Here is an 11,017-nt window from a genome sequence, read left to right as displayed (position 1 = left end):
GGCGGGGGCCCTGCTGAGAAGCCCTGAGCTTTACACACCAGTCTGCACATTGACACTATATATATATATATATATATACTTTTTTTTTTTTAAAGATTGTATTTACTTTTAGAGAAAGAGAGGGAGAGAAACATAAATATGCAAGAATGTGCAAGAGATAGATTGATTGGTTGCCTCGTGTGCTCCGACCGGGGACCTGGCCCACCACGCAGGCATGTGCCCTGACTGGGAATTGAACTGGTGACCCTTTGGTTCTCAGGCTGGCACTCATTCCAGTGAGCCACACCAGCCAGGGCTATATATGTTTTTAAGGATTTTTATTTTTAGAGGGGAAGGGAGAAAGGAAGAGACACATCAGTGTGTGGTTGCCTCTCTAGCGCCCCCTACTGGGGAACCCAGCATGCAACCCGGGCGTGTGCCCTGACTGGGAAGCATACCCGGCGTCCACTTGGTTCTCAGGCTGGCACTCAGTCCACTGAGCCACACCAGCCAGGGCATGACAGTATACCTAAAGACAAACGCAGAGGTTTCATTCCCAGTGAGGTTTGCGCACTGGTGCTGAATAATGAAAAGACCCCCTGGGAAGCATGGGATTACTCATCTCTGACGCCGACGCAAGCAGCTGCCTCTGCAGGGCGCCTGGGCTTTGCCCCCTATGCGGACCGGGCAGCGGGTGCGCCCTGTGCCAGGCTGGGTCTTGGGCACCCAGCAGGCACTCAATATTCGCTGCAGGGGTGACTTGGGAGGGGGGAGGAAGCGGGACCTCAGCAGCCCTCCTTGCACCCCTCTGCTTTGCTAAAGGCCCCCCACTCCCTGGCACACAGCAGACCCCCCAACACTACCCCTTGGCCCTGGGTGTCAGGACTGCCGAGGCCAGCTGGGTCTCAAGCCCTTTCGACTCGGTGACGGAGGAGTGAAGATTCCGGTTGTGGGTGGCTACAGGGATAGTGGGGCACCGCCCCGTGCCACTGGCCTACCTGGTGCCCATACCGGGGTGCCCATAGCACCTGCCACGCACGGTGAACAGGCCCAGCCTTTCTAGTCCTTGGGACGCTCCTGCCAGCCGGGCCGGCTCAGCCCACGTCAGAGCCACCACCTGCGCCGAGGTGATGGGCCCGCCCAGGTGGCCAGCCGGTGGAGGCAGCGCGAGAACTCAGCAGTCTCTTCACGTACTGGGCACTGCTGCTCCCGTCCCCAGCACCGAACCACGCTTCCAGGAGGAGGAACGGTGCCGTGACCCGTGTGGCTCGGCCGGCTGGGCGTCTTCCTCCAATGTGAAAGGTCGCCAGTTTGACGGTTTCAGTCCCCAGTGGGGATGCACGGGAGGCGACCAGAGGCAACCAATGGGTGTTTCTCTCCCTTCCTCCTCTCCAAAAATAAAATCTTTAAAAACAGAAACGGACTGTCTTGTATAAAGAAACACTTCTAGTACTTTATGTGGCGTTCAAAGCTCTTTGCAAACAGTCCCTCCCGGTCAAGCAGAGGGGTAGACTGGACAGGAAGGAAGGGCAGGAACAGGAACAGCCTCCTGTGGGGAGGACAGCCCGGCCCCGCCCCTGCAGCCCCCCCCGCCCCGCCCCCTGCTCATCCAGGGACCCTACGAGTCCTGGTCTGGGTCCTCGTTCTCGGCCAGCACCTCCACGTTGCTGTACGACTTCCAGGCCTGCCGGTTACAGCTCTTCAGGATGGCTCCCAGCTGCTTCCCGGGCCCCACCTCAAAAGTCTGGGGGAACTCCGTGCCCTTTTTCCTCTCGTACAGGGCGTGCATCGTCTGCTCCCACTTCACCGGCGAGACCACTTGCTGGGCCAGCAGCTTCTGGATGTGTCTCGGGTGCAGGTACCGGTTCCCGTCCACGTTGGAGTGCACGGACACCAGGGGCTTCCTCACGTCCACGGCCTTCAGCACCTGTGCCAGCGGCTCGAGGGCCGGCTCCATGAGGCGGGTGTGGAAGGCGCCGCTGACCGGCAGCATCTTGGTGCGCCTGAAGTGGTACCTGGAGGAGTTCTTCTGGAGGAACTGCAGAGCCTGGCAGGAGGAGAGGCGGGGTAGGCTGGGCACATCTCGGGGGGAGACGCAGAGAAGCGCTCCCGCGGAACCAGCCCGGTCCTGCGTGCAGACCCTCCCCCCACACCTTGCATCCTGCAGAGCCCCTGGCTTTCCTCTGCATCCCAGTTAGAGCCACTGCTGTCGGTGTCCCAGGAACCTGACCATTCCCTCGGCCCCCGGGCAGGTGACCACAGGGTGGCCGGGAGAGACCTGATGCTGGACATGTGGGACTTGGGGCCCATCCCGGCACTGTCACTCACTAGCTCGGTAGCCCCTGGCAAATGACCCAACCTCTGGACTTTTATTTTCCCACCCATAAAAGTCAGCCACCCCCAAAGCTGCCGCGAAATGATCCGGCAGGCTTGTGACGGCGTCCGGCAAACAAAAGCAGCACGCCTGAGTGCCCATTTTCCATCGCGACTGCTCCCTGTCACCACCCAGGACACGCCTGTTTCCGTGTGACTGCATAACCTTCAACATAAAAGTGCAGGGGACGCCAAACTCCTTCCCACCAGGACCCCCTCAGCTGGGGTTCCCCTAGGGAAGCCATCCGCTTTCTCCTTCTGAAGCCCAGCCTCCCCTGACCCCCGGGGCTCCCGGGGCCACACCAGGAACTGTTTGCAAAGAACGTAATTTGCAAATATCTTGAGAATACTAGATACTTAGATACTCTTGGGGCTCTCTGCTCTCAGGGCAGGCCAGGGCTGCTCGGAGGCTGGGCTGGCAGCTGGGTGGCCTTGGACAATTTTACTGTAGCTCTTGCATCTCGGTCCCCTCCTCTGTGGGACGGGGGTGATGGCGCTGGCTACAGGCTGAGGTAAGGAGAACGGTACTCGGCGCACACGTGCTGCGATAGGTCAGCAGTTACCATGTCGGATACCAAGCCCAGCCATGTCCACCGGCAAAAGCTGTCACAGGGTTGCTAATGTGTGCCCCCCCGGGGTAAGAGGGATTGCCCTTTTGTGGGACACAGCACCCCTGGGCCCTCCCTGCAGGGGTGCACCCGCCTGCCAGGCACGGCCAGCCACCCTCGGCCCCACCCAAGACTGTCCTCCGCTGTGAGTTTGCCCCACGCGGACGCTGCCCCAGCCGCGCCTGCCCTGGGGCAAGAGCCTAGCACAGCAGCGCCCAGCACCACAAACCTCACCTGCAAGGGGCCCTTGCCTGTGAGACGCACAGCTGTGGGGGCCACCGAGGGGTCTGGGCCCTGTCACTGTGGCAGAATCTGGCCGGCCCAGGCTGACCCGGTGCTTCACACCCACCGCACCGAGGGACACGCCCCAGAGGCCTCTGAACAGTGGCCTCTTGGGCTCCAAGCCAGACCCCCTCCGCCCGACTGTCTGGCCACGCCCAGCACCTGCTCTGGCGGCTCCTCCCCCAGTGCACTCCCTCCAGTTTTCCAGGGGCATTCCGCGTGCTTTCCACGTGGCCCTGGACCCACCCACCCCAGGCCCCTGTTAGAGTCACTGCCTCGGGCGCCAGCAGGCTCCTTGGTAGTGGCCCTCCACTCGGGCCCTGGTCTGGCAGAGGCTGCGGAGTCTTTAATTCCAGTTAAAAAGGACCCTGGCCCTCCCCTAAACTCTTCGCTGTGGCACTTCCAACAGCACCGAAAGGCCGGGCCTGGGACTCGGGGGGCATCGTGGGACGGATGCCCACCTGTCCGGAGCCAGCGGGGGAGAGCCCTGTCCGGGGTGGGCCCTCCTAGCCCACTTCCGGGAGCTAATGGGAACGAGCAACCAGCTTCGTGACTACTGGGGGCCGCTGTATCTGACCACGTCACCTTGGGACGGCCCCAAGAGGGACCTGCTGGCTCCCACTGGTGCAGGGGAACCGAGCAACGTCAAGTGCGGGCGGCAGATTCCAGAATGCGACCGCCTGCAGTTCCGGTTCCGCCTCCTAGCACCTCCCCCTCCCCCGCCTCGGCTTCCACACGTGCCAGGTGGGACGCAGACCCCCCCACCCCTCCCGCAGAGCTCAGGCCCGGCCGAGAGGGCCGGGTGAGGCAGGTGAGCGCTGGCCCCGCGCCCGCAGCCCCCGCTCAGGCTCCCGTCTGCACTCAGCCCGCCCGAACCGGCACCCCGAACGGTGCGCCATCCTCGCTGGCCCCGCCCCCCAGCCTCCATCTCCGCCCACCGCCTTCTGGCGCCACCTGCGCAGGCCCGCGGGTAGAGGGCTCCACCCTCACTGTCCCCCGCAACCCGGGCTCCTCGGTTCACGGCCGCCTGCCTGTGACCGCAGGAGCGCTGGCTGACCGGTCATGCGTGCCCCAGCGCCCGTCACACGGGAGCTGCTCGAGAAGTGCTGTCTGCGGGCGCCGTGAGCGGAGGGGAGACCAGGAGGAAAGGAAGTGAACTCGGGGCAAACAGGCATCTCGGGCCCGCAGGGCAGGACGGGGCAGCCCCCCCACCCAAGGAAATGGCTCTCTGTAACAAAGCAGCCGTGTCAGAGGCTATGAAAGCCCAGAATGCCCCGCAGGAAGGCCGTACAGACCACCCGGCCCAGGCTTTCCGGTTCAGGTGCGCTGGGCAACGTGCCAGAGGCGGTCCCGGTCGGTGCGTGGTGAAGTGGGGGCGGGGTCCCAGCCTTTGGCCTCCCTCTGCGGTGCCCACTGCGCTGTACTCCCGGGCCCTCGCGTGCTTCCCAAAGACCACGGCTCGGGGGAGCGCCCAGCACGCAACCGTGGGCCCGCGGGTATAGAGGGTTCCAGCCTGCCGCGCGGGACTAGGGTCTGTGAAGGCGGCTCCCGCTGACACCAACCTCCAGGTGTCCGGAGATCACCCTGCAATCCGGGAAGAGGTAGTTGGCCACCTCGCACACGGGGCTCTGTATCCCCAGAGTCTTGCAGTGCTCCCGGGCTTCCAGACAGGCGAAGCTGAACTTGGTCTGAGGCCGGCCAAGGACGGACAGCATCCCACTGGGGACAGCTTCGGAGGCTTCCTGCATGGCCTCGGCTCGGACCTTCACCGCGAACAAACCTATCCGGAGAGAAGTGCGTTTGCAAAGGTCAGGGCAAGTGACGAAGGGGGCGGGGCGGGGGGGGGGAGCCCAGGCCTGCAGGACAAAGCACAGGCGCCACGCTGGGAGCTGAGACCCCAGTACTGGCATGACCGCCAGGCCGCACGGCGGCGTTGTGTGTCTGCATCCATCACACGGAGACACACAGTGTGATCCGCGCGGGCTGCTGTCCGAGGTTCTGCACACACATCAACCCCGGGCTCCTGCCTTAAAGCTGGCTCGGTGTGGCAGCTTTTGTCCCCAGGGCGGTGTCTGGAGACGTTCTTTAATTGTCACAACTGGAGGGGGAGGGGGTTGCTACTAGCAGCCAGTGGGTAGGGGCCAGGGATGCCACTCAATGGGCACAGCAACCCCCAAGAATTATCTGGTCCCAAATCTCAGCAGGGCCGCTGTGGAGAAGCCTGGGGCAGGGTGCCAGGAACTGACGTCTGGGCTATATGGCTTCAGGCAAGCCAGGACCTCCTTCCAGGCCCAATGCTTAGTAAAATAGGATAATAGCAAATAATCTGCCTGGGCAGTTGTGACAAGTGGGAAGTATCATGAATGAGCTTACTATTTAGGAGAAGTCACATGGAAGGGGAGAAACATGAGCCATGAGGTGTCTGGAATGATGGACCATCGCACGAGTTTCAGGTACACCGTTGTTCCAGACCAAGGCTCACTGCCCTCCCTCAGAGCCGGAGACCCTGCGCTCCCCAGGCCGGCAGCTCACAGGGCCAAGACGTAAGGGTGGCCTGGACTACTGGACGAACACCCCCCGGTCCTGGGGCTGCTCCCTGGCTGGGAGGGAGAGGAGGAGCCCAAGGAGGGGTCGGGGGACCAGTCCCGAGTTTGAGGGGCAAACCCTACACTGTCGAACACGCCCTCGCTCACCCCGCACTGGCACACATGCGCACCGAACTCTCAGCCCCCCCCAGAGCCTGTGGTGGGAGGCAGGACGGACCGCACGGGCACTCGGAAAGAACACGGGGAACCCTCCCGTGCAGGCGTCCAGGAAGTAACGACGCAAAATGCCGAGCGAAAACACTGAACACAGAGTGTACACGTGCTGTAATTCTGCAACTCACACAAAAACTACGCATACAAGTTTTATTAGCATGTGGAAATATGAAACTTTTTTCATGTCCTTAATAGTGCGATATTAAAAAAACATGGGGGTGGAATTCACATGGAATATAACCAGCGTCTGCCCTGATTGGTGTGGCTCAGTGGGTTGGGCGTCCTCCCTCTGAACCCGCAGAGGGGAAAGGTCGCCAGCTCTACTGCGGGTCAGGGCACACGCCTGGGTTGCGGGCTCAGTCCTGGTCAGGGCACGTAGGAGAGGTGACCGATCGATGTCTCTCTCCCCCTCTTTCTCCCTCCCTTCCCCTCTCTAAAAATAAATAAGATCTTTAAAGTAGATACAAATATATCCGTATAACCAGTTTCAGGTGTGTAGGTAGAGGCATATGTTGTATTCACAACGTTGTGCAGTCACTAGCTCTAATTTCGGAACTTTCCAGCATTCCCTAAAACACTGCCCACCCCCCAAGTGGAACCACTCCCCGCCCCTCCTCCCCTCCCCCAGGAACCAATCATCCGATTGGCCTGTCCCCGACATTTCACATAAAAGGGGTCGCACAGTGTGTGACATCCGTGCCTGGCGCCACGGCGAGCATCTTTCTGAGGCTCGTCCCTGGGGCAGCGCGTGCCAGCGCCTCCTTCCTGAACACCCTTCCCCCGGACAGATGCACCGTCAGCTTGTCCGTCCGCCTGGAGACGGACGTGGGCACCGTTTCCCCCGTCCGGCGAGTCTGTCTGTGTGGACACACGTTTCGTCCTAAGCACAGACCGCTGAGGACAACTGCTGGCTCATACGGCAATTCTACGCTGGGCTTTTTGAGGCCCCAGCAACCTTTTCCACAGCGGCTGCACCATCTCCCACTCTTCCAGCAATGTTCCTATTTCTCTGCATCCTCGCCACCACTGTTTTCCTCGCTGTTGTTCTAAAGTACAGCCACCCTGCTGGCTGTGAGGTGGTGTCTCGCTGTGGTTTTCATTTGCATTCCCCTCATGACCGGCGATGCGGCACATCTTTTCCCGCGCTCATCGGCCATCGGTGCACCTTCTTTAGGGAAACGTCTACTTGAGTCCTTTGCCGCAGCCCCTCGCTCGGGGTCCTGTCTGCACTCAGCGTGCTCCGGGCAAGGTGCCCAGGCCGGGCTATGAGCAAAAAGGTTGAACTTTCAACTACATGCAAAAGTCTTTTTTTTCTTCCCTCCCCCCCCGAAAACTTTTTTTTTAAATGTAGGTGTTTTAATTTATTGTTTACATATTAGGCATAGTTTAAAAATAAAAATTCTGCCCTGGCTAGCGTAGCTCGGTGGATTGAGCTCGGGCTGCAAGCCAGGCATTGCAGGTTCAAGTCCCGGTCGGGGCGCATGCCTGGGTTGTGGGCCATGGCCCCCAGCAGCTGCACCTTGATGTTTCTCTCTCTCTTTCTCTCTCCCTTCCCTCTCTAAAAATAAATAAATAAAATCTTTAAAAAATATAAAAATTCTACTCTCAGAATACTAAAGGACAGTAAGAGGTGCTATCACATGAACGAAATGAGCTTATGCCATTTTCAACCACTTCCAAAAAACACGGAATGCTTCACGAATGTGCGTGCCATCCTTGTGTAGGGGCCGCGCTAACCTTCTCTGTATCATCCCAATGTCAGTCCATGTGCTGCCGAAGTGAGCATGCAAAAGTCTTAAGCGAAACGGATATGGATCACGGTCAAACACTAGTTTCCTCTTTTCCGCCCAATGAACATGTACCGAACTCCCACCATGGGACAGGCACCGGAGGGGCGTGAGCAGACCAAGGATGCACAGGAGGGGTGTGGGAAAGACAGCCAGGCGGGCAGATTTCACAAGACTACAGAAAGCATGGGCATCCCTGATGAACCCTTTGGGCCTAAGGGAGAATCCAGGTGAGGTCTGGCCCTCAGGTTCCTGTATCCTCCCCATCCATACACTCCTTCTCTACCAACCAAGTAGGTCCAGAACTATTTTTGGTGGTGTCCCTTATGCCTAGTGAGCCCAGCAAGACGACAGACACCCCTGTGCAAAACCAAACCCTTGTGTGTACCTTCGGAAAACTCCATGGCTCCGGCAAACACCAGGGCTGCGAATTCTCCCACACTGAACCCAGCAGCAGCAACGCAGTTCTCAATGACCTGCGGTGACAGATGCAGAACGTGAGGCCCTGTTGTCGGGAGCTCAGTCCGGGCTCTGCACTTGAGAGCTGGCGGTGGCCCAGTGAGCCACGGCCGGCTGGCCTGGTGCTCCAGCCAGAAGACGACACGCAGGAGTGGCCTTGACAGTGGCTGTTGCAGCCCCTTCCCTGATGAGGACCTTCCCTGGCAAGCGAAAGCCTGCTGGCTGCCTCCGAGGTACAGCCTCGACTCTAGCCCAGGGCCTTGGGTCCTCTGCCCCTGCCCTGGAGCCGCCTCCCTGGCCGGAGGCAGCTGGAGAGAGTGGGAGGGCTCTAGGTATAGAAGTTCAAAGTACTGCATGACTTTCAGAGTCTCAGAGAGCTGGGTTTGAGTCTTAGCTTGGGATTTCTCCCTAACCCTCCGAGCCTGCCGTCTCACCTGTGAAATGAGAAAGGAGCAGGGCCTGTCTCTCAGCAGGGCTGCTGGGAGCATTACATGAAGATGTCTTTCAGGCACTGAGCACAGACCTGGCCCCGGGGTAAGGACACCGTGGAGGTTATCACGACTCAGCGGCACCACTCAACTAATTCCTTCAGCGTCTCTGAGTCTCCTTCCCTCATCCACAAAATAACAGCGTTCACCTCACAAGGCCGTTGTGGGGATGGAGTACACACTTTAAAGTACTAGCTTAATGCCCTGGCTGGCGTAGCTCAGTGGATTGAGCACGGGCTGCGAATCAAAGCATCGCAGGTTCGATTCCCAGTCAGGGCTCATGCCTGGGTTGCAGGCCACGGCCCCCAGCAACCGCATTGATGTTTCTCTCTCTCTCTTTCTCCCTCCCTTCGCTCTCTAAAAATAAATAAATAAAACATTAAAAATAAATAAAGTACTAGCTTAACATTTACTGTCTTGATATTATTAAATAATAATTGCAATCAATTCACACCTTCAAGCGAAGTGACATTCTCAGATAATTTCCTCAAGGATCATTACTTAAGGATGATACTCAATCCTCCCAAAATCACTTAGTAATTACTGAAATTATTAAGGATCATTAAAATCGCAACCCGGCCCTTGACTCCTCAGCCCCTTCCCCTGCTCTGTTTTCCTTTCTACGATACAACACTTACTGTTAAAGATGTTTAACACACATGCAATTTACGAAGTGCACCTGGTCTTCTGTACCTGCCTCCCTCCCCTCACACGCAAGCCCTCTGAGGGCAGGGATCCTTGTTTTTGTTTGGTTACGGCTGTATCTCCAGGGCCTGGAACAGCGCCTGGCGCCGACCGGGAACTCCGAGTCCGCCTAGTGTGTCCCAAGTGGCGGCGCTCCAGCCTGGTTGCGAGAGCTCGGGCCTCACCGCGGGCTGCAGGTGATGCAGTTTCTCCACGGCGGCCAGCGAGGCCACGAAGATCGCGGGCTGGCAGTGCGCGGTGCGGTCCAGGGCCTCCTGCGGCCCGTGCAGGCTCAGCTCCAGCAGGTCGTAGCCCAGCACGCGGCTGGCGGCGGCGTAGAGCTCGCGGACGCGCGGGTAGCGGAGCAGACCGCGGCCCATGCCCACCACCTGGCTGCCCTGGCCCGGGAAGAGCAGCACCGAACACTGGTCGGGCGGCCGCCGCGCCACCGCCTCCCGGGGCCCCTCCTCGGCTGTTGTCGCATCTCGCAGCAGCTCCGCCACGTCCACGGCGCCCGGCGGAGGCAGCCGGAAGTCCGAGGCGCCGCGGCGGCAGCCCGCGCCCCAGCCCCAGCCCCTCAGAGCCCGCGCCACCCGGACGCTCATGGTGTGGAACCGGCCCCACGCGGGTTACCGGGGCGACCGAGATCCGACTGTCTCGGCGTGGCGCGGTCCGTGACGCATTTCCTTCCGGGCGGGCCGGGGCACCAGGGGCGAGAAGAAAGGTTCCGCAGCAACTGGTTCCGCTGCAGCTCCGAGACTCTTCACAGCTGCGTGCAGCGGGTCCAGAGGGACCCATGCGCTTACTTGACCACGGGGAAGACTAAAACACGACATCGCATCACAATAAGCCCTCAAAAATATTTACTGACTAAACAAGGCAACGCAGCATTCACTCTTTCTACCTAGCACATGACGAGTGTTTGAAACGCTTCCACATTGACTCAGTACTTCCTTGATTCTCCCAGCTGTGCTGGGCTGTAAGCAAGATAACAGCTCTCTTTTATAATGTTTTCTGCAAACCAGGCACGGTGCACAGCACCTGATAAACACCCAATAACTATTTGTTTCCATTGAACAAAGCTCTGGATATGTTTCTGCTATTAGCTTATGGAATTTCTCACAGCAACACTAGGATGAATTGGTACTATTATCATCCTCAATTTATGGGTGAGTTGACAAAGACTCTAAGATTGAGTGACAGGTGGTTAGTGATAGAAGGGAGTGGAAATTGGGGTTATCTGACTTCTGAGCAGTGGTGTGAGGCTGGGTCAGGGAGAGTCTAACTCCTGACCTCACCCCTAACCACACCCCCTCTGCTTCTCTCTCACTTCCTGTCAGCCGCTTCTAAGGAGCCCAGGAGACACACACACACACACACACGTGGACACACACACACACACACACACTGCACACCTTGTGATGAGAAAGATTGAGGTAGAATGGCATCAGCAAATCCTCAGTGAGTTTGTCCTAAGAAACAAATTAAACGGGCAGAGAACTGACTCTCAGGACATCACGGCAGCCTTGCTTTTGACAGGGGAACAGTGGGAATAATAAGCTGCATGCCCAACTAGAGATTAGTTCAATGAATCGTGG

The 11,017-nt window shown here is 58.8% G+C and overlaps 1 protein-coding gene and 1 non-coding gene across 3 annotated transcripts; both read right to left on the bottom strand.

The window, feature by feature from the left end:
- Positions 1-1,584: 1,584 nt before the first annotated feature.
- Positions 1,585-10,076, bottom strand: MCAT (malonyl-CoA-acyl carrier protein transacylase). 2 transcript variants are annotated; one of them, XM_045835150.1, is made up of 4 exons: positions 9,605-10,076; positions 8,177-8,264; positions 4,805-5,022; positions 1,585-2,026 (listed from the first exon to the last, which is right to left on the bottom strand). In XM_045835150.1, the coding sequence occupies exons 1-4, from the start codon at positions 10,022-10,024 to the stop codon at positions 1,598-1,600; spliced, it is 1,155 nt and encodes a 384-aa protein (XP_045691106.1). In that variant the 5' UTR covers positions 10,025-10,076; the 3' UTR covers positions 1,585-1,597. The 2 variants fall into 2 exon arrangements, with proteins under 2 accessions (XP_045691106.1, XP_045691107.1); XM_045835151.1 differs by lacking the exons at positions 1,585-2,026; positions 4,805-5,022 and adding an exon at positions 6,641-7,264.
- On the bottom strand, positions 7,681-7,787 carry LOC123816281. Its single transcript, XR_006785247.1, has one exon. It is a non-coding gene; the product is annotated as a U6 spliceosomal RNA (small nuclear RNA).
- Positions 10,077-11,017: the final 941 nt, after the last annotated feature.

The sequence above is a fragment of the Phyllostomus hastatus genome, unplaced genomic scaffold, assembly GCF_019186645.2.
Source record: "Phyllostomus hastatus isolate PE091 unplaced genomic scaffold, TTU_PhHast_1.1 phas_contig_198, whole genome shotgun sequence".
In the NCBI taxonomy this organism is placed as follows: domain Eukaryota; kingdom Metazoa; phylum Chordata; class Mammalia; order Chiroptera; family Phyllostomidae; genus Phyllostomus; species Phyllostomus hastatus.
The sequence above is the reverse complement of the archived record's forward strand: the minus strand, read 5'-3'. Positions and strand labels throughout refer to the sequence as shown.